The sequence below is a fragment of the Stegastes partitus genome, unplaced genomic scaffold (assembly GCF_000690725.1).
Source record: "Stegastes partitus isolate 25-593 unplaced genomic scaffold, Stegastes_partitus-1.0.2 Scaffold160, whole genome shotgun sequence".
Classification (NCBI taxonomy): domain Eukaryota; kingdom Metazoa; phylum Chordata; class Actinopteri; family Pomacentridae; genus Stegastes; species Stegastes partitus.
Window position 1 is genome coordinate 627,727 of NW_007577891.1, and position 27,125 is coordinate 654,851.

A 27,125-nucleotide genomic window follows, 5' to 3' on the forward strand; every position below is an offset into this window, starting at 1 on the left:
AAAAAATGTATGTAAAAAAAGGAGAACGGACATTGTTCTTAAGTGGACGTCTTTTCCTGTTTGTTTTTTTTTTTCTTCTATTGGGCACAGCATTTATTCTCGTGTTATTTAATTTAGTTTTCTGAGCTATATCGGTAACAAAAATACCTTCGGGGAATGATAAAGTCTTATCTTATCTTCTGTCATGCTATCTTATCTCACAAAGAAAAAAAAAATAACACAAGACCCGCCGGCGCTAGGACCCGGAGTCCCTCCCCCCCCGGCTCAGGAAGAGGGCGTAGGCTCGCGCAGCCGGTGGAGGAAGGTGCCGCCACTGCCTAGCTGCTCGCGCACAACCGCGAGGTCCTGACAGCAACGCGGGCGATGCTAGTGTGCGAAGCAACGGACTGAAGAGAGCGAAGCGAGAGAAGAAGAAAAAAAAAAGAAGAAGAAGCAGCAGCAGCTCTGCCGGGGACCGTCTAGTTTCAGCGGCGCCAACGCACACACAGCACAGCCAGGCAGCATGTCGGTGCTCGCTCTGCAAGAGTACGAATTCGAGAGACAGTTCAACGAGGACGAAGCCATCCGATGGATGCAGGAGAACTGGTAAGACTGCGCTGTTAACGTTCGTGGCGCCTCGTTTTTAATCCCGTGTGTAGCGGCGAACTGGCTCCTGCCGCAAAAATTCAACGTGGTGGTGGTGGTGGTGGTGGTGTGGTGCTAAGAGAGCTAAATGTGAATTAAACGGATGTAACGGCGCACATGCAGCAGCCTCGCTCGCCGGGATTAAACCTCGCCGTATCCTATTATGCCAGGGCTCTCTGTCACCAAATGACTGGTCGTGCTTCGGAAAACGAACACATTCACGCAGGCCTTTAGCCCGCGTGAAAAATAACGTTGCTCCGCCACCCGTGATTCAGTCTGGGCGGCTCGGTGGAGACGCACTACGCTGTGTTGTGCATCTCTAACGGGGAGGATTTGTCCTTGATTTCCTGTGATTTATTCCAGGCATCAGCACCGCGATGGTATTGTAAAGGTCATCCATTCGTCCAGCTGCCATTCCTCCATCCAGTCACTGGGCCAGTAGTTTATGGAGCCTGGCCATCAGGCTGGCCAGCTACATGACCATCACTCACCTCCTTCAAAAGACATGGCCTAATAATAATATAATATTTAATTCAGTAACAGCTGGCTACTGCAGATTTGCATGTTGGAGCCTATGCAAATCCATAGCCTTGACCAACAAGTAAACACACAGCATGTTATCCTAACTTAACTCTGAATAATTTATATTATATCCTGTGTTAAAGTGACCATGACTTTTTTTTTTCAAAGCGAATTCAAACGATGAAATGTGATTTATATAGGTGGCTATCATAATCTACCAGAATCCAAGGTGTTGGCTTCTTCAAACAGCCTTGCAACCCAAAGATTTTATGTGTAGAGTGGTATAAAACAAAAAGAAATCCAGACAAGGTGGAATATCTGAATGAGTAAACATAGTTGGCCTTTTATATTCTATAGATTGAGTAATTATAGCTCTAGAAACGAAAGCTCCATCAGAGTAACTTGCAGTGTTTTCTCTGAAGCCTCATTGGAAAGGCTGAGGAGCTCGAGATAAGATAACGACAAGTAAACTTGTGTCATTGTTTTCCCAGGGTGGTGTCTCCAAAGTATGACATTGTGCTTGACTGATGTTTCAGTGTTGGTGAAGTAAGTGTGGGTTGAGTAAATATTGCTCTGTGTGCAGTGATGCGATTCATATGTAGGTCATGTGCAGGTCCATCCAACCATCCTTTGCGTGAAGTCACTGAAGGGTCATTATTGTCCAGGTCCATGCCAGGTTGAGCAAGAAATGGTTCGAAGCAAAACAAAATGAGTCATGCGTAAAGTTAGCATAAGCTTCATTAGGCATTCAGTGGCACTGGGTTTGTAAAAAGAGGCACACGGTGGGCAAGAGGCATTCATTCTGTCATCTGTTTGAACTGCCTGTGGAAAAGAGCACATTTAACATCATATTTTTTAAACACACATTTCCCTGTACAAAGCCCCCGAGACAGTGTGAGAGCAGTTTCGTTTTCACTCGATGAATTGAAGTCTGAGTTTGTGTGTGAGTGAGAGGCAGCATGGTAGCAATGTGTAGGAGCTGTCCATACCCTGGTACTGACAACCGACCAATAACGTACGTCTTCTGATGTCTGCTGACAGAGCGTCGGCCAATCGTGTTGCAGCTGATCTGTGCTGACCTCTCTGTGCGGTTCCTGTAGTGGAGGATGTCAGGCTGGGCCAGTGCACATGGCTGAAAGAGGCAACAACTACAGAAAATGGGATTTGATAGGTTGTTTATTACATGCATAATGTACAGGGAGCTGCTGACCAAGTGTGGCATGTTTCTGTGGCTTAAGGGTGGGAGAGAGAGAACAAGTTTGAAGGCATGCGTCATGCAAAATAAAATGAAAAAAATAAGCTGTCGTTTAAAGGCTAGTTCAGTACGACATATAAAAACCCACAGATTTTTTTTTTTTTTTTTTTAGCTATGCATTGGCTTTAATCAAACTTGCACACTACTACTTTTATGTATTTATTTATTTACTTTGCATCTGAAAACCATCTGCTAGGCTCCAGAGCTTACATCAATAAGACCAAGTGCAAATATAAATTATAATTAGTTTTTGGCAGACAAAGGACCATTTAGCACAGAGGTTGGGTGTTCAGTAAGGATACTTTTTATGATGTGTATTGCTTTGCAGTTCTGTTTTGGCATGTTATCGGAATAAGAGAACAAAGTAAATAAGTGGATAGATGTGCAATTTCAGCAGATTAATGCTGCTATGAACAGTGTTTTGCAATAATGACTGTGTTGCCCTAATATTACGTATTAATCTGTGGCATTATAGCCACAATTGTTCATGTTTGAGAGTTAAAAGTCAGAGAACAAAGATGCTTTAATAATGCATATGACTAAACCATTGTAAAAATTAATACATTGGCTAATGTTTTAATGTGTTGTAATGGTTATTATTTTTTTTTAACCAAATCTTTTATTCTTGAAAAATGCATCTCTATACTATAAAGCTGCACACATTGAATTAATTAGTTAGTTTTCAGCTGTTAAATTCATTACAAACTATTTTGCTAATACAATAATTGGTTTTATTAAATAAAAAAAGGTAAAAATTTCCAGATTTATAGCTTCTTACATGTGAGTAACGTCTGGTTTCTCCACTTCTCCATAACCGATAACTGAACATCTCTGGGTTCTGAGGACGTCGTCTTGGGCTTTTGGAAACACTGTTCAACACATTTCACCATTTTCTGTCATAGACAACACAGTTAATCGAATATTAGCGAAAATAATCAACAAATTCATCGACAATGAAAGTAATCATTAGTTTTGGTCCTATTGTTGTGCAGTTTTCATAGCGGGCAAATTACACATGCGGTATCTGCTGTAAACTAATAATCGATGATGTATCCACCGAGATGATTTACTGGCTCAACTCAAATGTGGAGGACATTTTTTTTAGCACACACTTCTGCCAGTTCCGGTTGTTAGATCGTAAACATCACATATGTGGATTGATGTCGACCAGGAGATGGAAACTTTGGGGAACCATTCGTCTATAGGCTAAAAAAATACCCTTGATTAACAATTCAGCTCGTCCCTCATCACACCAAATTCAGTCTGATAAAATGGGTTATAACTGGATATGAAAATTGTCCTTGGTGGTTACCTTTTATATACAAAACCGTGTTAAATTTTGAAATACTTATTTGACAATGTGGACGCAGAGCTAACCACAAGAGAATGATGACTGCCAATCGGGAAATGAACGGTAAGGCAAATTTATGGTATATTCAAGTTTCAATGTAACCATAGATGTTTAATTTGTCTAAAATGAAAACTTTTGCAATGCTAGGAAGTCAGTACGTGTGCATATGTAAGCGTGTGTGCTTGAGCAATAAGTGATAGAAGTGGCATACGGTTGGTCTTGTAGTATGCAACAACCTTTGCTGTATCACTGTTGCACATGCTAATGTCATTGTTCATTAATAGGGTTAATGACTAAATTATGTTTTGTTCAGCCATGGTGATAACTCAAGGCAACTAAGGGCTAACTTGGGTAGACTGTCTATTTTAGCCAGCATTACCAGAAGTGCTCAATCAGGAAGGAAATAAATGTGTTAACGTATCAGAAAATGTATTTAACATCATATAAAAGTCTATCATGAATAACAACAAATATTTTGCACATACGTATGGCAACATGAAAGTCCTGAATAGGGTTACTGTAATTTCTGGACTATAAGCTGCTAATTTTTTCACACGCTTTGAACACTGCGGCTTAAACAACGATGCGGCTAATTTATAGATTTTTACGATGCTAGTGCAAAAAACTGCAGACTGTATTTACACTTAGCAATGGCCAAGTAATGTTGTTGTATTTCCTAAATCATATATTGTCATTGTCAAAGGCAAAACCATCGTTTTGTTCTTGATTGTCTTTTACATTTCAAACATAGTTTGAGCAGTAACCTAAGTCAAGAGGCCCATTCTTTGGCCATCTCTTATTATCACATTGATGAATCAGCTTCCTTTAGTATTCTTAGTGTTTCACTTTCCGTTCTTTAATGCGTGACACTTGCAAAGTAAAATGTTTATTTTGCAAAGGAATTTTCCCAACGAAACGTGTGCATATATATACTGTGTGTGCATGTCATTGTTTTGCAGGGATGAATGGAGACTGGTACACTGAGCTGATGTGTTCCCTGGAGACTGGCAGCAGACAGCTCTGCATTGTGAAGCAAAGGCAATTAAGGAAGTGGTTGTAAGAAAGGGAGGAAGAAGTGCACATGGATCCAAAAGCTTTGTAACAACTTCAGCATCGTGCCCTTTTCCCTTTTTTAATGAATTGAATATAGGTACGATGAAAACACGAGGCAGTGCAAGGGCAGGATCTCCTGAATTTTCCACATCACTGGTGACACAGTTTGTCAAACTGTCCACCAACTCAAACTAATCAATGCCTGGAATAAACATGTTGGAATAATTGATGGAGCTGTGTGTAGCAAAGTGGGAGAAAAAAAACCAAACTCCTCTTGCTGTACTTCAGATATTGCTGTCGTCACTGCTTTCCTCCTATTTCGGGAGTGTCAGCGTCACACTGCACCTGGATGCTGAGAATCGTTGTATTAATTGGAGTTGGGTGCATTTCTAAGAGAGGTGATATTAATATAACTGACTCATTACTGTCACATACTCTCATACATCCTTGGTACTTTTCTCCCGCCACAGCGTTGTTGAACACGTACACCTCAGCTGGTTAAGGAAAGACAAAGCCTCACGCCTGCATTTACTTGCGGTAATTGAAGGTATTGTGCTGGTATTGGTGTGACATGTCTTTGCAAATTAAATTAGGTATGTATGATTTTGTATGAAACACCATCATTTGTCCTGTTGCCTTTTGTCCCCCCCAAATAAAGCATGGTTAAACAAACCCATATATGTTCTATTATGGATATTATTTTAATACAATTCCGAGATAAGTGGCGTGCTTATTAATTTGAAAAGATTGCAATGCATCCATTTGAATATCATGCAATGTTAGACTCTTTATTTATGGCATTTGGCTTGTGCTGCTTGACAATACTGGCAAATTAGCTCACCTCGAATGGAAATGCTATCTTCCTACCTACCCAGAGCTGCCTGCTGAGGTCATCAGTATAGCATGCCGGTTAACAAAGGAAAAGCAAGCACAACATAGCAGTATGATATGTTGGAAAAAACACAGCCTGAACTAATCAAATGAAAATAACAGGCCAGCGTGCACCGGCATTGTTTAGGTGCATTGTGATTTGTGTCTTTTTTTCCCCTGTTGTGATGCGTTTAATGTGATGCTGGTGTATTACGACTGTCACGTTTTGCAGTGTGTGTGACCTTCACCAAAAAGAAACGTTACCCACTACACACATAGTCAACCTGCTGACTCATTCTGTACTACCACAGACGTCATTAATCCTCATTACGATGCAGGTTGCTTGGAATCTGCTCAGTTTTTTTTGATAAGTCTCTGTAGATAGCATCCCCACGGGTCTCAGCACATACGATGGATCTCTGGTGGTTTTTCCTGTGGGCTGATAGCAGGGGATGCAGCGCCCTACAATGCTGCAGTGAGAATGAACAATGAGGTCTCTGTTGTGATCTGACTGTTAATGTTTATTCCCTGTATTTATATGATTCAGCTGCTTTATGAGAACTCTAGCGGAGCTGCTTTGTTCTGCGTTGTTTCATTTAGCTCCACACAGCTAATTATTTCCTGTTTGATTCAGAATTATCACAGCTCACCGAGTAGTCTTGAAGGTTCAGGTTTCTGGAAGTTGATGAGTTGAGGAGGTTGTTCTCTTCCCTCCAAGTCTCATGTTACTTATTCAGTCCAGGAGCGGTCCGGCCTATTGTTTCAGAGATCTTGAGCCCTGCTGTTGGATGGATGAGAGCATTAGATACACTGGCTTAAATCTGGCATCAGGGTATCGTTACAGTGGTCATTACAGAGCTCATTTCCATTTCTCTTTCAGTTCATTTAGTTTTTTTTTTCTGTATGTGTTTCTAGATGTCAGTATTACGGACAGGGAACTGAAGGAGGATGCATAATTTAAAAACACGGTGCTGAGGATGTGGTTATAGTTAAAAAGAACTCAGTTAAATTGTGATTGTTTCCAGGTGCCACACGAAGGAAGTAAGGATTGGGTTACATTTTACAACCACAGTGAGCAACCCTTTGTTTGTTTTCTTATATTTCTGTGCTCTGAATTGCACGTTTTTTTCTGATATTTGATATTGCATTGCCATAACGGAACACTGACATATTGTTTGTTTCAAATTTACCAGAATAAATCATTATTTCTAACGCTAGACCTTTGGTTATATTCAGCACATTTCCAGCGCTTCCTCCTGATAGTCATATGGGTAAATATACAAAGTCTTGGCTCTGCATGCTGCTGCCATTTTACCATGAGCGGCACATTGTGATGCTGATCGTTCCTGACCATATTAACACAGAATCGACCCCAGGCTTGATATTTGTTAAGCTGCTCTTCTCATGACTGGTGTGGCCGGAGATGGAGATGGAGGCTGGCTACTCGGGGATGAAGGTCTGCATTAAGTGTTGCTGCTCTTCCACTTCCAAATTTGATCAGGCTGTCAAAGGAAAAACATGCATATATCTTCTTTTCTTAGCTTGTCGTTTGGTGTATTGATCAGGTAGAAAATACTGAATACTTTGATAGAAGAAATAACAGGAGCTGGATGACATGGATGTGACTCATAATGCCACGTCATTTCTTAAATCACATAGATAAGTGTGTCTAGGGTTGAACAGCATGTCTAATAGGTGGCAGATGAAAGTCAAATGATCCCCCAGCTAACACCAGAATATCTTTCTTGAGTGTTGGTTATTTGTGATCTTCTTCACCATCTTAGCTGGTGCATTGCAGCCTTTCTTGACTTAACACCGTAGCACCACCAGTGGTCCAATACCTGCCAGAGTGCTTTAAAGTGTTTAGAGCATAAACCTTCTATCATGGCCACCCCGTTCATGCTTTCCTTATACCAGAGGGTTGTATTTCTTTGACTGCTAGTGCTAAAAATTGCCTTAGCTTTCACTTTAACTGTTTTTCAGAGTGTAATGAGCACTACAGCTTCAAAAATCTACTAATGTGGCTACAGACTTGTAGTCATGTTGAATTCTGCAACTGCACAAAAACTTAATTCCTCCAAAAAGTCCAAATTGGAGTCCCAGTTGTACTTCATTGGTCCAGGCTCCCTTAACATTACACTGCTGAGGGAGATGACATGTTGGTTGGAGACACACTTTGATCCAGAGCCTTTAAGTGGATTCACAGAAGAGCTGCTTCTATTATAGCGCATTTGCTTTTGCACGCTTAAGTGAGAAAATATAAATCTAGAAAGCCATGTGTCCCTCTTGAGGGTGAAGATATTTTGCAGATTGCATATTCACTGATCAGGAGAAAACAAAAGTCACCTCTTAGAATCAGTTTTTAGGTGACTTGATTAATTTGGAGTAGCATGGTCAAGATGCCAAAAATCTGACTTCGATATGATGCCTGACAAAATATATCGATACCAAAACTAAAACCATAACACATCAACAACCTAAAACATCAAGGAAAATATTGGATTAAATGGATGAAGCGAACCATTAAACAACAGAATTGTTACTGTTTACCAATCACGTGTTTATACATTTTCATATTCACGGGCACGATGGAATTTTGTTATTCTCTAACCTGTCACTCTGACGTTTTTGAACAAATTGGTGCGTCACTCAGTAGAACGCGTTGGCTGCCTCGGCCTGCGCAGGTAAAACATCTTTTAAACATGAGCTTTGTGTTGTTTGTGGGCTCTCTCTGACTGTTGGCTGTAAGCAAAAATAATGACACATTTCAATTTGTCCGTCTACTTTTCCGACAATCCGCGGATGGTCGGCAACTTGAGTTCGTGCTGAAGTATGCTTATGAGAGAAGGAAAAAGCAGATGGCATGCCGACTATGCCTACAGGGAGTGGAAGCAGGGTGCAGCACACACACACTTGCCTTGCTGTCACACACTGAGGCAGCTCAGAGGAAATATGACCTCAATTAAAACACTGACATTCTTCCGGTACCGATAGAAATAAAATGAGATGTAATATCGTTTTTTTTAATGGAAGGGCATTGCAAACATTTACTTGTATTGGTACACTGTGCAACACCAATTTGCAGCATGCTTCACATCGTTCTTTTTGACATTGACTATTTTACACTCTTCCTGCAACCACCCTGAGATTTCCAGATTAAGAACATCAGGTCTCCAGTAAAAAGGCATTACAAAGGTGTATGGATTTGGTAAAAATGTGCACATTGTTGTTGAAACTGTTGAATGGTGTGCAATAGAAGCTTTCCAGAAGCCATTTGTCTTGCGTCTTAGACTGAGCATTACTCAAGATGTTCCTAAGCACTTAAATGCTGAAATAATTGCCGCTCAACAAAAGTACTGTTCTGTTTCATGAGAAGATATGTTGTCCTTCGATATGGGCTATCAGATGCACAATGAGCAGAACCAGTGAGTGATTGTAGTTTTACAAGCACGATGAGGTTACATTTCTACTTAAATGACATAGTTGACTAGGATTGATGGGAATGTTCTAACTGGACTGTATCGTGGTGCTTCCTGGATGACAGAATATTTTGAAATAGCTAGGTCTTATTTACAGCACCTCTTGGACTTGTTTTTGTGGTTTTCTGCTCATCCCACACTTTGGCACTGTAACTCTCAGTGCCTTTCCACTGTTTAAGATACAGACAACACTGCCAGGGAATAGAGTTGTACACCCTGAACTGAGCTGCATGAATGCATGCGTGTGCACACGTGCACGCTCACACATTTGTTGCGCATACAGTTGCATATGTTTGTGTGACACTGTAAACACAGTCTTGGTGAGACAGTTCGACACCAGCTCACCGTCACAGGCATGCAGACTCATCCTCAGACTGTAAACGCAGGATTACATAACAGGTGAAATCTCCTGGACCAGCTAATACAGATCCAAGTTCCACAGCAGGTTATCCAGCAGCTTTATACAACACTGTCAGTGGGGGAGGGGAAGGCCTATGGAATCCACATTCTTATATGATGTGTTGTGCTAAAGAGACACTGTGAAGAGAACACAAACTACTGAAAGGCCACAGGCATAAAGTGCATACTGCTGTTGGAATTTTTTCTCACAGGACTTTAAGCTGATGCCTAGACAAACTGATGTCTGAAATGTTTCATGCCTTTGCTCAGCTGTCTGCCAGTCTTGTTTTAAGATCGACTAACCAAGCTTTTGCAGCCTGATGAAGCATTTTTTCGTGGAACCTAATTGGTTTGGACAGTATTGTTAGGCTGTAGTGGCAAAGGGCAGTTCTGGAGTTTCATTTGTTGGTTTTATACTCTTTACTCTGTCAGATATGAGCACCTTTTTTTGAGATATCAGATATTCAGCTCGATTTGGGAGCAGTGCAAACTGGGCCAACGCCCAGCATCTCACATTGTGATAACAATCACACATGAGAGAAGGAGATGCCAGAGATGCCTTACCTACCTAACTGAGCATACTGTTCTAGTTACACACATAGGTCATGCTCTAATCACTGGTTTTTGTGTGTAATTATGTATATAATAACGGAATGAATACATGATTTATGTGGCTCAGGATTCTTTGTAGTGAATGCAAATGCAAAATTGTAGTTTGCTTAAATCAGTTTCACAAAGTAGCCACTGCTGCTTGCTCTTTTTTGACGGAAACCGGGTGGTTTCTCTCAAAAAAGCAGGAAAAACAGGAAAGTGGTTGGTTTCCAAGCTTGCTGCAAGCAACAAAACTCTGCTGATTCTGTTATTACTTCATGCTGATCCTTCCCAAAAGAGCTCTGACGTTGTAGTTTTTCATTTGTGCTGCCTTGTGCAAACGGCAGAGTCAAGCCTATTGCCTCGACCCTCTAAAATATTGTCCTGTGTAGACATAAGTCAGAATCAAAAGTGTGAGTTGCAGTGTTTTATATTTAATTTTTCACTTGCATTCAGCATTTTTTTCTTCTCTGTGCATATTTCATTTGCTTCTTTTGCCTGATGCGACTTGGCCTTTGACCACTAACCAAGGAATTATTTGCTGTATTACCCTAGAGTAAAGTCTTTGATTTCGTAGTTGGTAAGTGCCTCTGCACCAGAGGAAAATGAAACACAGATGACAGAGGAACTATCTCATTATGCATATTTTCTCTAGTACATCATCTTCCCTTTCATGGCCTCCTGTTTGCGTCATTTTAGTTATTTCAAAGTCAACTTTTACAAACTGGCCTCACAAGATGCTTTCTGTGAGTTCAGCAGGGAGTCACCAAAAGTGGCAACATGTAAACTTCTTGGGGCAGTTGACTGGCGTTGTCTTAATTCTGTGTTTATTCCAAAATAAAGGTCAAAGTCTTTCGGCTTTTGTTCAGCTCAACCAAGTGCAGCTTGTTCAAAGTCGCAGAAAATCCTGTTTTCAATTTCTTGGCTGGATTTGAAGATAGGGGTGGAGCTGTGCAGGCACCAGAGAATGTGAAAGGATGATGTAAACTCACACTGGTTTCCCAAATAAGCCATTTGAGACACGGTACATGTAACATTGCTGGCTTTGTCAAGCCTCCTTATGGCTCCATTCAGACATGACAGCACAGTTACAGAAAAAGCTGCGCGATGGTGCAATATTTGTCACCCGGTGTGTGAGAAGAGGCTGAGAACAGAAAGAAATAGACAAAGCAGGGTGTTATAAATAGGAAGAAGAATCAATTCTCTCCCAGGCTGCAGCGCTGATTTATAAACTTTTTTGGGAAGCATGTCACCACTTCTAATAGTGAACTGTTAAAACGTTTTGTATCAGTTTTATCGTTTGTTGTTATCTGAGATCTGCAAACTGTTTTTTTATCACCTGACTGTACATTTTTGGTCATTTTTGGTGACCTCTAGAGAGGTTTTTGGCGCTGGCTAAAAAGATTTTAGTCATCAGCAAAATTTTAAGCATTAGGGAAAAACAACAACAAAAAAACTGTGTTATTTAATCAAACACAATAGATATTTTTGTTCCTCAGATGATCAGAGCTGTAATCAAAGTGCATAGATTTCTGTCCAGTAATGTAACACAGACAAATTCCCTTTTTAAAGACCAATTCTATTTGCTGTTGTGTGTAGTCACCCCTCCAAAGGCCCATTTAGAGCCAGAAAAAACCATGCTAAGTTTATTCCTACTTGCTCAAATAATTTATTTAAAGTGTTTTACTGAATGCTCATTAGTTTATCCACATATGAATGAACATTTGACGTATCACACATAGAGAGGCTGAAGGTCGGGTCATTATAGTAACTTTAAAATCAAAAAATCCTCTTTTACTGTGGTTGCACCACAGATTTAACCCTTTCAAGGGCACCCATTGAAATACTTGGAAATTAAACATTTAAACCCTGGAGTGTTATAAGTGGACATTTTTTCATTTTTGACTTTTTAAAAAAGTTTCAGATTTAGGGTGCAAATCAAAGTCAAAGCAGTTACCAAAAAAAAAAATCCAAGATAAAATATTGTAAAAAAAAAAAAAAAACACATATAAAGATGAAGGGACATTTCTTTCCCAATCAAACTTATAGAACTTATGTTAAAATATCATTGTGGCTCACTTGTGATTGGTCAGAGGCCATAGTGGTGATGTAGCCTGGCCTTTGCTGATTGGCTGGATGAAGTCATTTAGCCATTTTGAAAGCCCGCAGAAGTTACCATGTTGGGTTCCTTGCCTGATAAAGGGTTAAATTTGTATTTAATAGAGGGATCTGATCTGTGAAGAACTTTGTCAGCTCTGTTTTTGAGCAGCTTTTGTGTGTAAGAGTTTACCATTGAGACGATACATTTATCACAGTCATCTGAGAGACGGTACAAGATGTGCTTCTCTTTCTGTTCCGCCTTGCACTGCTGTTCTCTTTATGACATTCAGACTTGTTCCATGTTGAAAGGGATTTGTAAATATTACTAATTGTAGTAAGATTCCTGTCATGACCAGTGTAGTTGTTGAGATTTGAGACTGTCAGATTCATTTAAAGGGCTGCATGTCTCTAAAGGGCTATAGATTCTTGTGACTGCAGATAGCAACTGGTGCTTCAGGGCCGTTACAAAGACAACAACAGCACCTCCCCCTCTCCCACCACCTCAACCAACTTGTCAGCTTTGACCATGCCCTTGGGTTTCTTCACCCTTTATTATTTTTTCTGACAGCAGTGTTATCCATCTTCTAAATATACTGCAGTATATGCACATCTTGAACTTTGTCTTGTAGTCTGTTTGCACCTAATGATGATCAAACATTAAGTGGAAAAAAACATGTACACAGTAACAGTAGTTAGGATAGTGTGAGATAACAGGCGTCCTTACTCTCTACCCTGACATTTGCTTTCATGCAAAATTATAAACCCATTAGGTCATTTAATACATTATTCAATGCATTACAAGTGGTTAGTTTTCACACAGATGTCCACAGGAGCTTCCGTGCAAGCTACACTAGAAATGACAAATAAGGATGGAATGAGGGTGTATGCCATGAAAAAATAAAAAGGAGAATAGTAGTCTTGCTCAATTAAGCAACATTTTCTTTATGAAAAGGTGTTGTTCACTCATGTTAGAGGGATTTTTTTTAGGAAAAACACCAAAGTTTTTAAGGCTGAGTGCTTGAACTTAGGGCTTTAAAGGCTGTGGTTACAATTAAGATGTATTATTTCAAATGAAAGTATATTATTTTTTCAGATCTATCTGATCTGAAAAATAAGATGGAGTTTATCTGTAATAAATTTGCCGTAACGAACAGCAAAGCAACTCTCAAGAATTCAACAATATGCTGCAATTAACAGTTGCTTTATTATTGATGTATATATGTGTTTTGTTCATTACTTGATTAAAATGCAAACATAATTAAAATGTCACACATAATGACAATTCATTAGTGTGTTTTTGTCTTTAAAGTGGTTTTTCTTACAAATCCAGCCAACACTTCAACAACGATTTAGCAAGCGGATGCAAGGGTGGCGCAGTTGGTTAGCACCGTTGCCTCGCAGCTAGAAGGTTGCCGGTTCGCGTCCCAGTGGGGCCACCGGGATCTTTCTGAGTGGATTTTGCATGTGGGTGCTTTTCGGGTTCTCTGGCTTCCTCCCACACAGTCGAAAAACATGTTGAGGTTAACTGGTGATTCTAAATTGTCCGTAGGTGTGAATGTGAGTGTGCTTGGTTGTCTGTCTCTAAGTGTAGCCCTGTGATAGACTGGTGACCTGTCCAGGGTGTCCCCAGCCTTCGCCCTAAGTCAGCTGGGATAGACTCCAGCCCTAGTGAGGATTAAGCGGTGTATAGATAATGGATGGATGGACATTTAGCAAGCTTACGTAGCTTCCACCAAACTGTGATCACTAATGGAGTTAAGTCATGCAAAGGCACTCGACTAATAAACTCTTGGCCACACCAGTACAAGGCTGCTGTTGCAGCATAACCCCTGAATGTCTTGAGGTGAGCAAAGTGTGTGTGTGATTGCTTATGACTTGTAACTTTTTTTTTTTTTAAGAGGAAGTATGTGTTATTTATTGTTAAATCATAAATTATCTGCACTTGCTTCGAGGTGGTAATAAAAAGTAAATGGGATGCTTTATGATGGATCTGTGCAGGATCTCATTATACCTGCGAGGTGCTCTGCACACTGCAGTTTCACAGCTCAGGCCATATATCACTGTGACCTCTGACCTCAGATGCCAGCACAGCGGAGGTGAACGTTGAGATTCTTTCTCCTCTGCAATCCCCCCCAGCTTCACTACAGTATGTAGGCCACTGTATTATGTGTTGCTCTGTGCTCCCCTCCTTCGTGTGTAGTTGAGAAACAGTGATGTCATTCTGCAGTCCAACCCTGTTGTCATTCTGTGAAAGCAGCTCCTTTTGACTTTGAGTGGGTCGCTTTGTCCTTTGTTCCGCGGAGGTGGCCTAAATGAGTTTGTGGGTTTCCTGGAAGAACAGTGAGGCGACATCTTTCATCCTTGAATACCAGCACACAATGATTCCCTTTATTTTAAACAACCCACGATGTTATAGCACACACATTTGTTCCTGTGTTCAATAACCTGCCTGCCTGGTTGCTGTTATGATAGGGATAGCTCAAGCTGTACATTCTTGGCATAATTTTCTTGTCAGTGTCGAAAGGTGAAGGAAAAAAAAAGGATGATGCTCTGTGTTAGAGTGAGGTGGTTATATTTGAGATGTATTGACAAGGCAGATGGGCCTCGGACCCATTTGCAGCATCGATGTCACCCCGAGCTTTACGTTTTTAAATTCACCATCTGCTAATCAATGTTCAGTTTAACATACCTGACTCGCTTGTATGGATGCTAGAACAAGATTACAAAGTAAAATTTTTAAAGTTATGATCAAGTTGGACAAATGTAGTGAGACAGATGTGACAGGATCAGACCTGCTAACGGTATGTTGTCTGCTCTGACCAGCGTGTATGCCCTTGTGACAGCTTATGCCAAGGAGACATCATTTTTGTTGGGTTTCCTCCCACATGTCCATATATATGGCAGATATATCTTTAATACCTGGATGGAATTTCCTCTAATTTGGCACTGATGCTCCCTTGAACTCAAGGATTAACTGATTATATTTTGAAGGCCAAAGGTCACGACCACTATGGCCTCACAAAACACACTTTTGGCCATAACTCCAAAATTGATATGTTAGTTATGACACAATTTCCCTCAAATGTATAATGGGATGAAATTAGACATTAACAGAATTTTATATCAGAAAAATCAAAGGTCAAGCCTGGACAGATGTGGATATAAACTGCACCTTGACTGGTTGGTGGAGGCGTGCTATTGTGAGGCTTTAATTGTAGTTTTTTTTTTAGGTGGCTAAGGAAAAGAGAAAGCTCTCTTTCTTTTCCTCTTTCTTGCTTTGCAACACACTTGATCAGCAAAACTAAGTGCTGCTGCTGCTGTTGTTGTTGTTGTTGTTGTTGTGCTCTGCTGAGGTTGCAAAACAGAACAGGATGGTCTGCTGTTTGCAGGTTGCATATGTCGTGGCTCTGTGAGACTGAGTACTGTTGTCACACACGGAACAGTTGACCAGTTTACTGTTGTGCTTGTATACGATAGGGATGTCTGACCTCACGTAACATGACCTGTCCAGAGGGTCATTTTTTAAATATAATATGACAGTACACACCTAAGGCTTCAGAATATTTTAATTCAATCCTTTTCTCTGAGTAATACATTTTAATTTTGTGATTCACTTCAATGTCATGTTGTAGCCTTTGTATAGCCTCCAAACATCAGCACAACAACAGCATCACTGAATTTGGAACATCACTCCTTGGGCTACTTTTACTCAACTCATTATCCAGTGCTATTGGTCCCCGAGCGCTCAGAAGGCCTCATTCCTGGTCCCTGTGCGCTGTCCTCGGAGAGCAAACCTCATGTTTTGTTTCATTTTTTTTTTCTAGCAACACCATATAATTACACAAGTCTCTACTTCTGTCCATGGAGAACCCTACGGCAGATCTAATGCCTTACCTTTCCGTCTGAAGTTTATTTTCCCAAACTTTTTTGGCTGTGCTGCTCCAAATGATTATTCTGCTCTCTGTCCAACAGACCAGATAGTATTTTGGACAAAGCTGGTTTAGTTTTAGGCATCATGCCCCAGTCTTCCGTTGGCCCTATTCAGCATCCAGTCTGTCAAGTCAGACCACCTGCGCTTTGTAATTGTGCTGAGCACTGGGAAATGCTTTTCTTTAGTTTCAGTTGGGCCAGGTGGTGTTTCAGCACAAGTCCTCTGCTTCATGTGGCACAGCAGTGATCTCTGACAAGTCAATTAAGGCAGACAGTCCTCACAGGATGGTGGGAGTTGGAACTGAATAGAAGCAATAACTGTAAACTGAAAGCTAAGCATTTAGTGACAGTTGGAGCTGGACTCATCATTAAATTATAACTACAGCCATTGCTTGTGAAGTCAGTGCAGCTACTTTTTGTGTTTTGCAAACAGTATGTTGTGCCAATTTTGCTGCAACTGCTGGAGGAGGAGCAGTTAGACAAGCAGACCGGCTACTTGATCTGTTAAATACCTTTATTTTGTCCACCCAAAAATGCAACACTCATGGTGAATAGGTGCTTATGATTTCAGGATGGAGTTTGCACATCATGTTGCTCTCAGATTTTATTTGTGTCTTTAAATTATGAGTCTTGCACTATTTTTTGTATCTTGCTGACTTCTCACATTTGTTGCATTGGATATTAAGCAGAGTGTTGCTGAGTAAGATCAAACATAACCAGTGCATTTATCTGTCTAGATAAGGCAATGAAACGTCAACAAAGCTTCATGTTATCTCTCTTGTTTGTGTTTACAGGAAGAAGTCCTTTCTGTTCTCCGCCCTCTACGCTGCCTGTATCCTGGGGGGCCGCCATGTCATGAAACAGAGGGAGAAGTTTGAGTTGAGGAAACCGCTGGTGCTATGGTCACTCACACTTGCTGCATTCAGGTGAGAGAGTTAAGGAGCAATTAATAATCCATTGTAAAAGTGTCACATTTTAATATGCTGTTGTCTCATTTCTTATTTACAATATAAAGTCCTGCACCTCTGTGGGAACTTCACAACCATGACTAGAAGTCAAAAATGTATTTTGTAGTATAAAAAAATTAAAGGAAAAGAACAAAAGTTGAATTTCTTTGATTATTTTACTAAAATTGATAAAAACTGGAAGTATAACATTTTTCAAAATGCCCAAAAGTGTTGCTAATACTAGAAAAAGTCACAGATAGCCCAAGAAGCATTCTTACATTTTTTATTTTTTTGTAGAATCTAGTTTGAACAAAAGTCTTTTTGCCAGAGTTTAAATTATACTTGTTGAATAAAGTGATTTAGCTGAAATATCACAATTTTAAACTTAGACGTGGTGAAGTTTTCTGACAAAACGACACATCACCAATGAAGTGTTGAAGGTCCATTTCAAAGTGGAAAAGCTGAAATATTCTGTTTTTACAGTCTCTGGCACTGATAAATTACAGAATTTTGGAAAGATAAATACCTTTCTAACCCGCTGGTGGATTTTAGAGTTAATCAGTTATTTGTCAAATGAATGACATTATATTACTAATAAATCTCCTGCCTCCCATATAATTTACAAACATCTTTCAACATTTTTCTACTTTTAATTAAATATTTTCTGCAGGTCAAGTAACGCCGTAGGCAGGCAGTTGATTTAATGTCATATTTGTGCCATGTCATGGCTGTGATGTCACTTGGATCTGTATTTGTCCAAATTTGCTTTCATTCACTTCATCCCTGTGGTTGTCCTTTTTTTTTTTTCAGCACAGGGATTGATTTAGACCTACAGTTTGCTTTAATTTCTGTACAGTATGCCATTTCTCTACTAGTGCAGAATGAATTTATTGCTTTAGACACAACCAGCAACAGAGAGAAACAGGTGATGTGCTGTTATGGATCCATAGAATGTCTTTTAACGTCCTCACTTGGGAGGTGATTAAAAACCGAATGTGTTTGGGAACTGGAAATAAATAGATCATTTACATGCCAGTATTGCTTCATATTGTAACACATCATTAAACCTGCAGCTGGTGCCAACACACCTGGCATGGACTTTATACCTGTACAGTATGGACAGTGTGGTGTACACGCTGTAGACCGTTGTATGTAAACATATGAAACATAGTAGTCATGTGAACATCCACAAATCCTCAGTGGAATAGGTGCTACATACGAAAACAACTATGATGCAACAAGTAGCTATACCTGTTTGCTGTACCTGTTGTCTCTGTCTATGCAGTATATTTGGTGCCATCCGTACTGGGAGTTACATGATGTACATCCTGATGACGAAAGGGCTTAAACAGTCAGTTTGTGACCAGAGTTTCTACAATGGGCCTGTCAGCAAGTTCTGGGCATACGCCTTTGTACTTAGTAAAGCACCAGAACTGGGTAAGTCAAGTCCTCCTTATGTCATGCCTATTATTGTCTGTGCAGTGGCTGTAATATGTTGTAATCCATAAAGCATTTTGTCCAGGTACATTAATAGATAAGCAGGTCAAGTTTGGTTTTGGATTCATTTCAGTGTCATAAATTTGTGCTCATTACTGATAATGCTTGCAGATAGCCAAGACTGAATGCTACAGAATGCCAGAAGTGCATTTCTGAACTGTGATTACAAGAATTCGTTAGTCCATGACTATCGTTGGTGGTAGTACTGTCCAGTGTTAAAAGAGTAAAATATCAGTTTTCCTGGTTTTCATTTGTACAAGTCTAGAGACTCAGCATTGTTTTAATTTTATGACTTTCATCTTTTGATACCACTGAACAACATATCTTTATCTTCACCAGTGAAATGTAAAATAATAACCCAAAGGAATCAGAGGAACTTTAAAGTTTCCCTAAAATGATCAGTTTTGAGGACCTGTTTTCATGTTTGTCCATCCTCCTGGTGGTGAACTCCAGGCCTAAACCAAGAGCTGTTGTTCCTCTCAGTGGGAGGTGATGGTGGCAGGCACTCATTACCCCTGTTCTCTGTCTGGTTGTTGGCCAAACCAGAAAGTCTGTCAAGGCTGAAACCCATAGACTGGACAGTCACTTTGTATTCACAAAGCCCAGACTCACAGATTTACATACAGTAAACAATAAGGCTGGACTAATTTAAGAAAATACAATAGTGTATATTGAAATCTTTGCATAAATTGAAAAAATGAAAACGTAGGCCAAGCTGGCATAACAGTAACACAGCAAATAAAGTTACTTAGATCCTTAAGCAGTTTTCAGAAATATTATCACTGAAAAGCAATTTGAAAACGTGGCAACCTCTTATATAAAAGTATATCATTGCCACTTGTATTTCTGTTTGTTATTAGTTTGGCATCCTGCTAATATGCCAAAGGTTTCAGTGCTACTCTGTGTCCCAACAGCTTGCTGGTTTAACACGGTTCGTTTAGCTTTTATTTTCTGCATAACTGAGTGCAACTTGAATCACAGCCAGCTATTGTGAATGGGTAAATGATAACCAAATTCCTTTTTTGTACTCTCAACTTATCCGCTGTCCACTTCTTCTATCCTTTCTGCAGGTGACACTCTCTTCATTGTCTTGAGGAAACAGAAGCTCATTTTCCTCCACTGGTACCACCACATCACCGTGCTGCTCTACTCCTGGTATTCATACAAAGACATGGTGGCTGGCGGCGGATGGTTCATGACCATGAACTATTTGGTCCACGCCGTCATGTACTCTTACTACGCCTTGCGAGCGGCCGGCTTCAAGCTGTCGCGCAAGTTCGCCATGTTCATCACACTGACCCAGATCACCCAGATGCTGATGGGCTGTGTGGTCAACTACCTGGTGTACTCGTGGATGCAGCAGGGCCAGGAGTGTCCATCCCACATGCAGAACATTGTGTGGTCCTCCCTCATGTACCTCAGCTACTTTGTGCTCTTTGTCCAGTTCTTTTTTGAAGCCTACTTCGGCAAGTCCAGATCATCGGCTGCGGCTGTCACCAAGAAAAGCGAGTAAAAAGAAAATGCCATAAGTATGCGAAGAAGGGAGATGATGGAAAAAAAGGGAGTTGGAAATGGATAGCGGGGACCAGTGGCTTGAGAGATGAATGGGCATGGATGACAGAGGGGTGGCACGGAGGCCGGGGAAGTGGGAGTATAGTCGGGGTGGGAGGGTCATGAAATGGTTGGTGTTTGTGCTTGAGCATTACTACTAATGTGCAGATCTAAAAAACCTCATTGGAGGTAATGTCTCCCTTGGGGGATGCTGAGGATGCAGCGCCACCATAATCAAAAGCCATCATAAGTTGTCCACCTGAGGTTTAAAAGCCCCCTTTTTGAATTCACATTCAATAGTTTTTAAAACCTAAAAGATAATAAAAGGATAAAATTTTAGATTTACATCTGCCACAAACATAAGTTTACTTATTATTGAAACAAAAACACAAAAGAAGGTACATATGAAGATGGATGGAGTCAGCATTAACGTGAACCATCCAAGTATGTTTTTGTCTGTCTGTTGTCAGTGTTTTGTTGTTTTGATTTGATCTGTCAAAGAAAAAGTTTGACACACTGGTGAGTGAATGAGGCTGAAGTGTTGGTGGTTGGTGTGACCTGATGGGGTGAACGGCACTGTATCGTCTGTGTCTTACATTGCAAAATGCGATATTTTTCTCAGGTCTTAGGTTATCTCTTTCTTAATATAATATGCATATCAAGACAAAGTAGACATGTTTAACATCTGCACCAGTTTACAGTATGGCTGAATTTCATCTAGAATGGCTGCGTAATTGAAAAGAAGCATGAATGAAGCTGACTGGACTGAATGACTGAGATGATCACACTGCTCCTGGCCATGATGGGAAACAGATGCTGACAGTGCCCTGCTTCACCACGTGTCATGAACCTCGCTAAAGTTGCCGACCACACTTGGAAAATGACTTGCCATTGATTTCCAAACACTTCTTTGTGTTGAAGGGTCCCTACCAGTGAAGAAAAACCAGTCTGTTGGACACAGAAGGCTTAAATGGAGGACAAACATATTTATGTTTAGCAAAAAGAAAAAAGAAAAAATCAAACATGCAAATTGTCAAAATCTGCTGTATTGAAAAAAAATAGTATGTATCCTTAATGGTGTCTGTTGTGCTATTGTGCATTTGCACTGTGTCAATGTCAAAACAAGCAGTTGTTGCTGAAAAACTTAACGTATGAACAAAGAGTGCAAAAATGTGACATGCCTATGGTGTTTATTTTTTTTTTTTGTCTCAGCTGCAACATCCTGGCATTGCATACACATAACCATGTTTTTGGTGCTGAACCTGAAAAGCCATTTTAAAGGAGCAGTGTGCAGGATTTAGTGGCATCTAGTGGTGAGGTTGCAGATTTTAACCAGCTCCCTCATCATTGGGAAAACTGACGGTGGTCCTACTTTAACACAAACACACTAAAGGCCCTCTCTGGGTGTCGTGTTTGATTTGTATGTTCTGAGCTTTTGTAGAAACTCGGCCGTGCGACACGTGAGAGCACCTGGTCCCTTAAGGGCTCATTCTACGCTGAGGCAAACACAATGAGACGCAGTTACAGGCGATGAAAACACAAGTATGAAGACTATGTTCTGCAAACAGATCTCCCTAAATCATACACACTGGTCCTCTAAGGGCTACTTGGCATTTTTACAAGTGACAATATTCAGAAGGGTCAGAGGATCATCACTTTTAGATATCCAGTACATGTGCTCATCAGTTTCAATGACTAGACAGTTTGCTTGCATGCATGCAAAACTTTATTCAGTGTAGCAGCAATGTTACAGTGTACAATGTACATACCTGACTGCTCCAGCTTATCAGGGATTCTGCTTTTGGTTCCACCTGTGTCATTGAGGTAAACGTGTATCAACACTGGATACAAGTGGCTGGCGGCAGGTATGAACAGCATACATGACTGGAGTGACTCATCCAATAAAACATTCCACAGTTACTACTGGACCTGCATTCAAAACTGTTCACATCCACTGTACTGGCCTCCCCCTAGAGGTACTGTTGTGCAATAAAGCTTAATCATTGAGACTAACGTTTGTGCAAAAACTGTTAAGTGGGCAGATCCTTCACTTTGAGTATGAACAATATACATTTAATGTGTAAAAACGAGGCTCTTTGCTCTCTTTTGTTTATTCTGGCACCTTGGTCAGTAACTCAGTTCTTATAATTCATTGTTGAAGGCATTTCCATAAGTCAAGAGTTTTTCTTTTAAAATAGTTAATCATGGATGCCATTAAAATGCTGTTCTTTAGTCTGTGCATTTGAGATGAGCTCATAACTTAAAGAATTAAATACAACTTTACTTTTTCAGTCGCTTCACTCAGATCCAAGATGAAACATGTATAGAAAATGAAACCGTGAAGAAAGCTGTTTTATTACATATGAAGCTATTGCAAAAGCTCACATAACGGGTTATTCATTAAGATTAAATATGTATTATTAATAGTGCAAAGTAATCAGTGACATTAAAGACCCCATCTGGTGGAGATCAAGTTTCCAAGTGTTAACATGTCCATGTAGTATTTTTTTTTATATGCTTGAAGACAAGCCATCAGTGAAACAGGAAGTCAATTGGCTGAATATTTCTACCTTAAAACTGCAATGGCCCAGTGACCATCTCAAAAACACAGATTCAGACTTCTGGGGTTTCATACAAAGCAAACCTAACTGACTGATCCTGTCAGTTTTAATGGGTGGGGATGTCTATTATCCTTCTTAAGAACTGATTTCTGGTTTGAATGGCAGCATTTTGCCAACTATACAACTTCCCATTGTGTAGTTTGACCTTGTTTGAACAGACTGATAGGTGAGCTGGTGTGCTGGAGCTGCAGCCGGGTGGCCGGAGAGAGTCATGGGGACTTCTTAGGGTGTAGATTTACATCTGAGCAATTTTAACGCCAGAGAGTATTATTTTCATGGAAAAAGAATAAATATTAAATATAAATAAAAAGTGATTGACTTTGAAAATATCCTTGACTCAATGACAGAAATGAAAAATCCAGTGTTAAAGTAAAAACTGGTTGAATAAATTGCTTGAAATGGAGGCCCAATTCATTATAGCACAATTATGATTACAAATAAATAAAAATACATGTAGTAGCTTTAGCAGCAGACTGTACAGGCATGATTAGCTGAACCTAGTGTGCTGGAGGTGAACCTCCTCTTGTTGAATAATGCGTCACTTTCCCACCTACTGTGAAAAAAATTGGCTGTAAGTTGTTCCCACTACATATGGAAGTCTGAAGAATCCGAAAACTGCTTCACAATTACGGTAAGTGTGAAATAATGTTTGTCAACATTTGAGTTGTTAATGAAACTGAAGACTGGCTAGCTAGCTACCTAGCTAGCTAGCTAACTTTAGCCGCACCCATTACTGCAGGTCGCCTGAGATTTGAATTTACTTACATTTTGAGGTCTCACTGTGTGTTGGAAATTGATAAACCTAAAAAAAGAAAGAAAGAAAATGCCACAAGTTTGGCAAAAGTTGCGTATAATGTTTTAGTTGGGTTTAAAATGCTAAGTTAAATTAACCACAGCTGAAGTTAGCCTAGCTGAGAAGGTTACTTATTAGCTTCAGCCAAGAAATGCTCAATGAAATTACAAAGACAGTAACTCAGGAAGAAAGGTACGATCTCCAAATGTGACCCTTTAATATGTTATAAATAACTTTAATATCAGTAGCATGACTGACAGTATAACGCTTCTAGTCCACAGTTATAGCATTAATTTATAAAGTCAGGTGCATTTGTTCATAAGAGCCTGGAGAAGTCCACACAGGTTTTCATTGTTCTCAGTTGCTTATGTTTCTTCTTGTAATCACAGACTGACTTGATGATGTTGAGCTCAGGGCTCTGTTTGGACTTCATTCTACTGAAGGTTGTTATATGACTCTGGCTCTGTATTTGGGATGGTTTTCATGCTGAAAAATAGATTTCAGATCAGATGGTTTCCTGATGACGCTGTGTGAAGGATAAGAATCTAAACTGCCTTTGAGTTAATCACACACACTGGTGCCTCTTTTCTTTCAATTTGGTTTGAGTGTAGACTTGTGCGTGTGGATAAATATGAATCTGACAATTCATCACAAATGTGACATATTGTTTTTTATTATTTAAAGCTTAAATTTGGTATCAAAATGACAATAACATGGTCCTGCAGCATGTATAATAAGATAAGATAAGATAAGATAAGATATGCCTTTATTTATCTCACAGTTGAGAAATTCAAATCGTTGGTAGCAGCATTCAACAGAGGTACACATATACGAGACAGGAAAAAATAAAAAATAAAAAATGTACATATAAATTTAAGAAATAGTGCAAGCAAGGAGAGTAGTGCAAAACAGAATATGAAAAATGTCATACATTGTAGTCTTGAGGGCATTCATTTTTATTTTTATAAGTATTTAACTTTAGCCCTTTCTTATTGTGATTTGGTGTTTTCTTTTTTGCTTCTGTATCGCAATAATTTTCCAGGTCTGGGATAAATAAAGTACTTCTATTCTATTCTATTCTATTCTATTGTATTAATAAACCACTTTCAGGATACACATGGAGGCCATGTTCCACTCATGTCGTCACAGTTAACAACACGGCTCAACAGGTAATTGATTTCAAAACGAAATCGCAGTTTGAAATGATTGCAATTAGCAAATCACAAAGGATGCAATTGAGGATGTATTCTATGCAGCCTGTCTCACCCTGGGCTTGAACTCTCCCATCATTGGCTTTACAAATCTCTGCTTGCTCTGTGTGACAGTCAGGCTTTTGATGGTGACTCATGTTGTGAATGTTGAACTGAAGCTTCACTTTAGGAAAATATTGCAAATCAAATCACAATATCTGGCAGAAAAAGTCTCAATGCAATACTTTACCCAAACTGTTCAGCACTAGTAAGCCAGTAATGATGGATGTTGTTGGGAAGTGGATTCAGGTGGTGTTGGTGTGCATGGAGGGAGTTCAAAAATATTACATGTAAAAATGTTTTGATTTTATACAGATGCAGAAAGTCGTGCTGATTTGTGAAAGCTTTTGCACAGTTTCCATTTCAACTGACAATTTATGCAGATTATATTGCAATAATTATCTACTGCAAGTGGGCTTTGGAATTGATTTTTTTTTGTCATACAGTATCTGTATAATAATATAATTTTAGAATGCATTACAATTTAAAAAGGGAAATAAGTGGCAGGTTGGCAGACGTTCTTCACAGTTGTTTCTGCACAAAGGGCTGTAGATCCATTAGGTATTGTATGTCTGAGATGCTCACTGAGTAACACTATTTGAATTTGCAAGAAAGGCTCGATTCGAGGCCAACTGCACACCTTTTCTGGTCTGAATTAGGTTGCATGCATTTTATTTTCCACTCTTTTGTTGACTGCCGTGATGTATTCTGATCTGTCCCACCAAAAGGTTAAGACTCAGGCGACCTTGTCCAACATAGACAGCTGCAGTCTAAGTGACTGTGCTGACGTATTTAGATATGTGCAACACTGCCAAGAGGTGCATTACTGTTCTGTGTCCTCTTAACTATGTAAATCAAAGTGTGAATTGATTTTTGTGTGAACTGAGCAGTCATCAGTGTTTTATTAGTCTGCCTGAAGCATGTTCACTCCTCTCAGTGGAGACCTGATTGCACACAACGGCCAATGACTTTCTTTTGTTTATGTTGTTTTTATGTGGAACAAAAATAGGATAAAGCATCTGCCCCATAGTAAAGCTGTTCACCCAGCAGTCAGTGTGATTGCTGCTGCTGATAATCGTCCCTATACCTCTGACAGTTTGTCAAAGTTGACCCATGACAGTGTTTTTTTTAAATACATTATCGCCATCTAGTGGAACAAAGACGGTCCAACCACAAAGCTGAAAATATGAAAATTTAGTTTTTTTTAAAAAATTGAGTCGCTCAAGCTGCAACAAAAAAGGCATGACAACTGAACATTTTCATTTTATTTAAGCATTTCTGGGGGAATCATAGTTACAACCATTCTGATAAAGTGCTTCAATAGTTTTGATTTTGAATTTTAAGTTAAATAAAAATTGTAATTATATATGTATTTATACCAAGGTAGGTACAGTTTGTTTGTTTAATTCATTAATTGGATTCATTTGACATAAATCTATTGTAATGCATCTTCTTTATGATGGTGAAGTTTGAACATTAACAAAACAAGTTATGTATTTATGTTGTGATAAGGGTGACATTCATTGATTTAAAAAAAAAAAGTTGCCACTTCAGGGAATACAGATTTTGGGCTTTGAGACGTTGTGCTCCAACTGTTCTTATCTACTTGCCCTCTGGAGACGAAACCACCAAGGGAGCTCCCCAGGTTTGGGTCTTTTGCTTCTCTATGGTGCACCCATAGATTCTGGCTCATGTGTCTATGTCCAATACGTGTATTAGACCTCCCTCCCCTTTTGATTTTAAATCTGCTCAAATCCTCACAAACCAGTGTTACTCTGTCCTGCTCAAGAGCTGAAGGGACCAAATACTGACCTGAAGGATCAGAGCAAAGCCTTTGAGTGGGTAGCTAATTCCCTCTTTAGCCCTCATCAGCTGTCCTCTGGGCTGGAATGGAGACATGAGCGATAAGACAAAGCTAGACCCATCTGGCAGGAAAACACAAAATAAGCTAATGGAGAAGAAGTGAAAGTAGTGTTGTCATTTGTGCAAGTTTTTTCATTTTTTTGGTAACTTTTTTTTGTTTTCCCGTCTTCTATTTTTCCTTTATCGTTGTAGTGGAGTTCTTTCTTTAAATTGAATTACTTTTTAAACAAATAACGGTCATTAAATTACCTTGAGTTTATGTTTTTTGTGATGATCCGTTGGCACATTTAACCACTAACTCAACCCCTTTCATTATTAAATATTTGGAGACAAAAATGACTCATAAATGTCGGCAGCAAATGACTTGAGAAGATCATTGTGTGAAGATGGTACTCTTCAAACTACTACTGAGTTCTCTTTCTTTTTGTG

The 27,125-nt window shown here is 39.6% G+C and overlaps 1 protein-coding gene across 1 annotated transcript; it reads left to right on the top strand.

Annotated features, from left to right (window-relative positions):
• Positions 1-314: 314 nt before the first annotated feature.
• Positions 315-22,182, top strand: elovl6 (ELOVL fatty acid elongase 6). Its single transcript, XM_008279478.1, has 4 exons — positions 315-585; positions 16,969-17,100; positions 18,407-18,558; positions 19,689-22,182. Exons 1-4 carry the CDS (start codon positions 503-505, stop codon positions 20,129-20,131), a joined length of 810 nt encoding a protein of 269 aa, XP_008277700.1. The 5' UTR covers positions 315-502; the 3' UTR covers positions 20,132-22,182.
• Positions 22,183-27,125: the final 4,943 nt, after the last annotated feature.

Excerpts from the sequence above, each read along its gene's own strand:
- elovl6 (XM_008279478.1), top strand. The coding sequence starts at position 503 with ATGTCGGTGCTCGCTCTGCAAGAGTACGAATTCGAGAGACAGTTCAAC. Across the intron at positions 17,101-18,406 it reads CTCACACTTGCTGCATTCAG|TATATTTGGTGCCATCCGTA; the intron begins GTGAGAGAGTTA and ends CTGTCTATGCAG. Across the intron at positions 18,559-19,688 it reads TAGTAAAGCACCAGAACTGG|GTGACACTCTCTTCATTGTC; the intron begins GTAAGTCAAGTC and ends TCCTTTCTGCAG.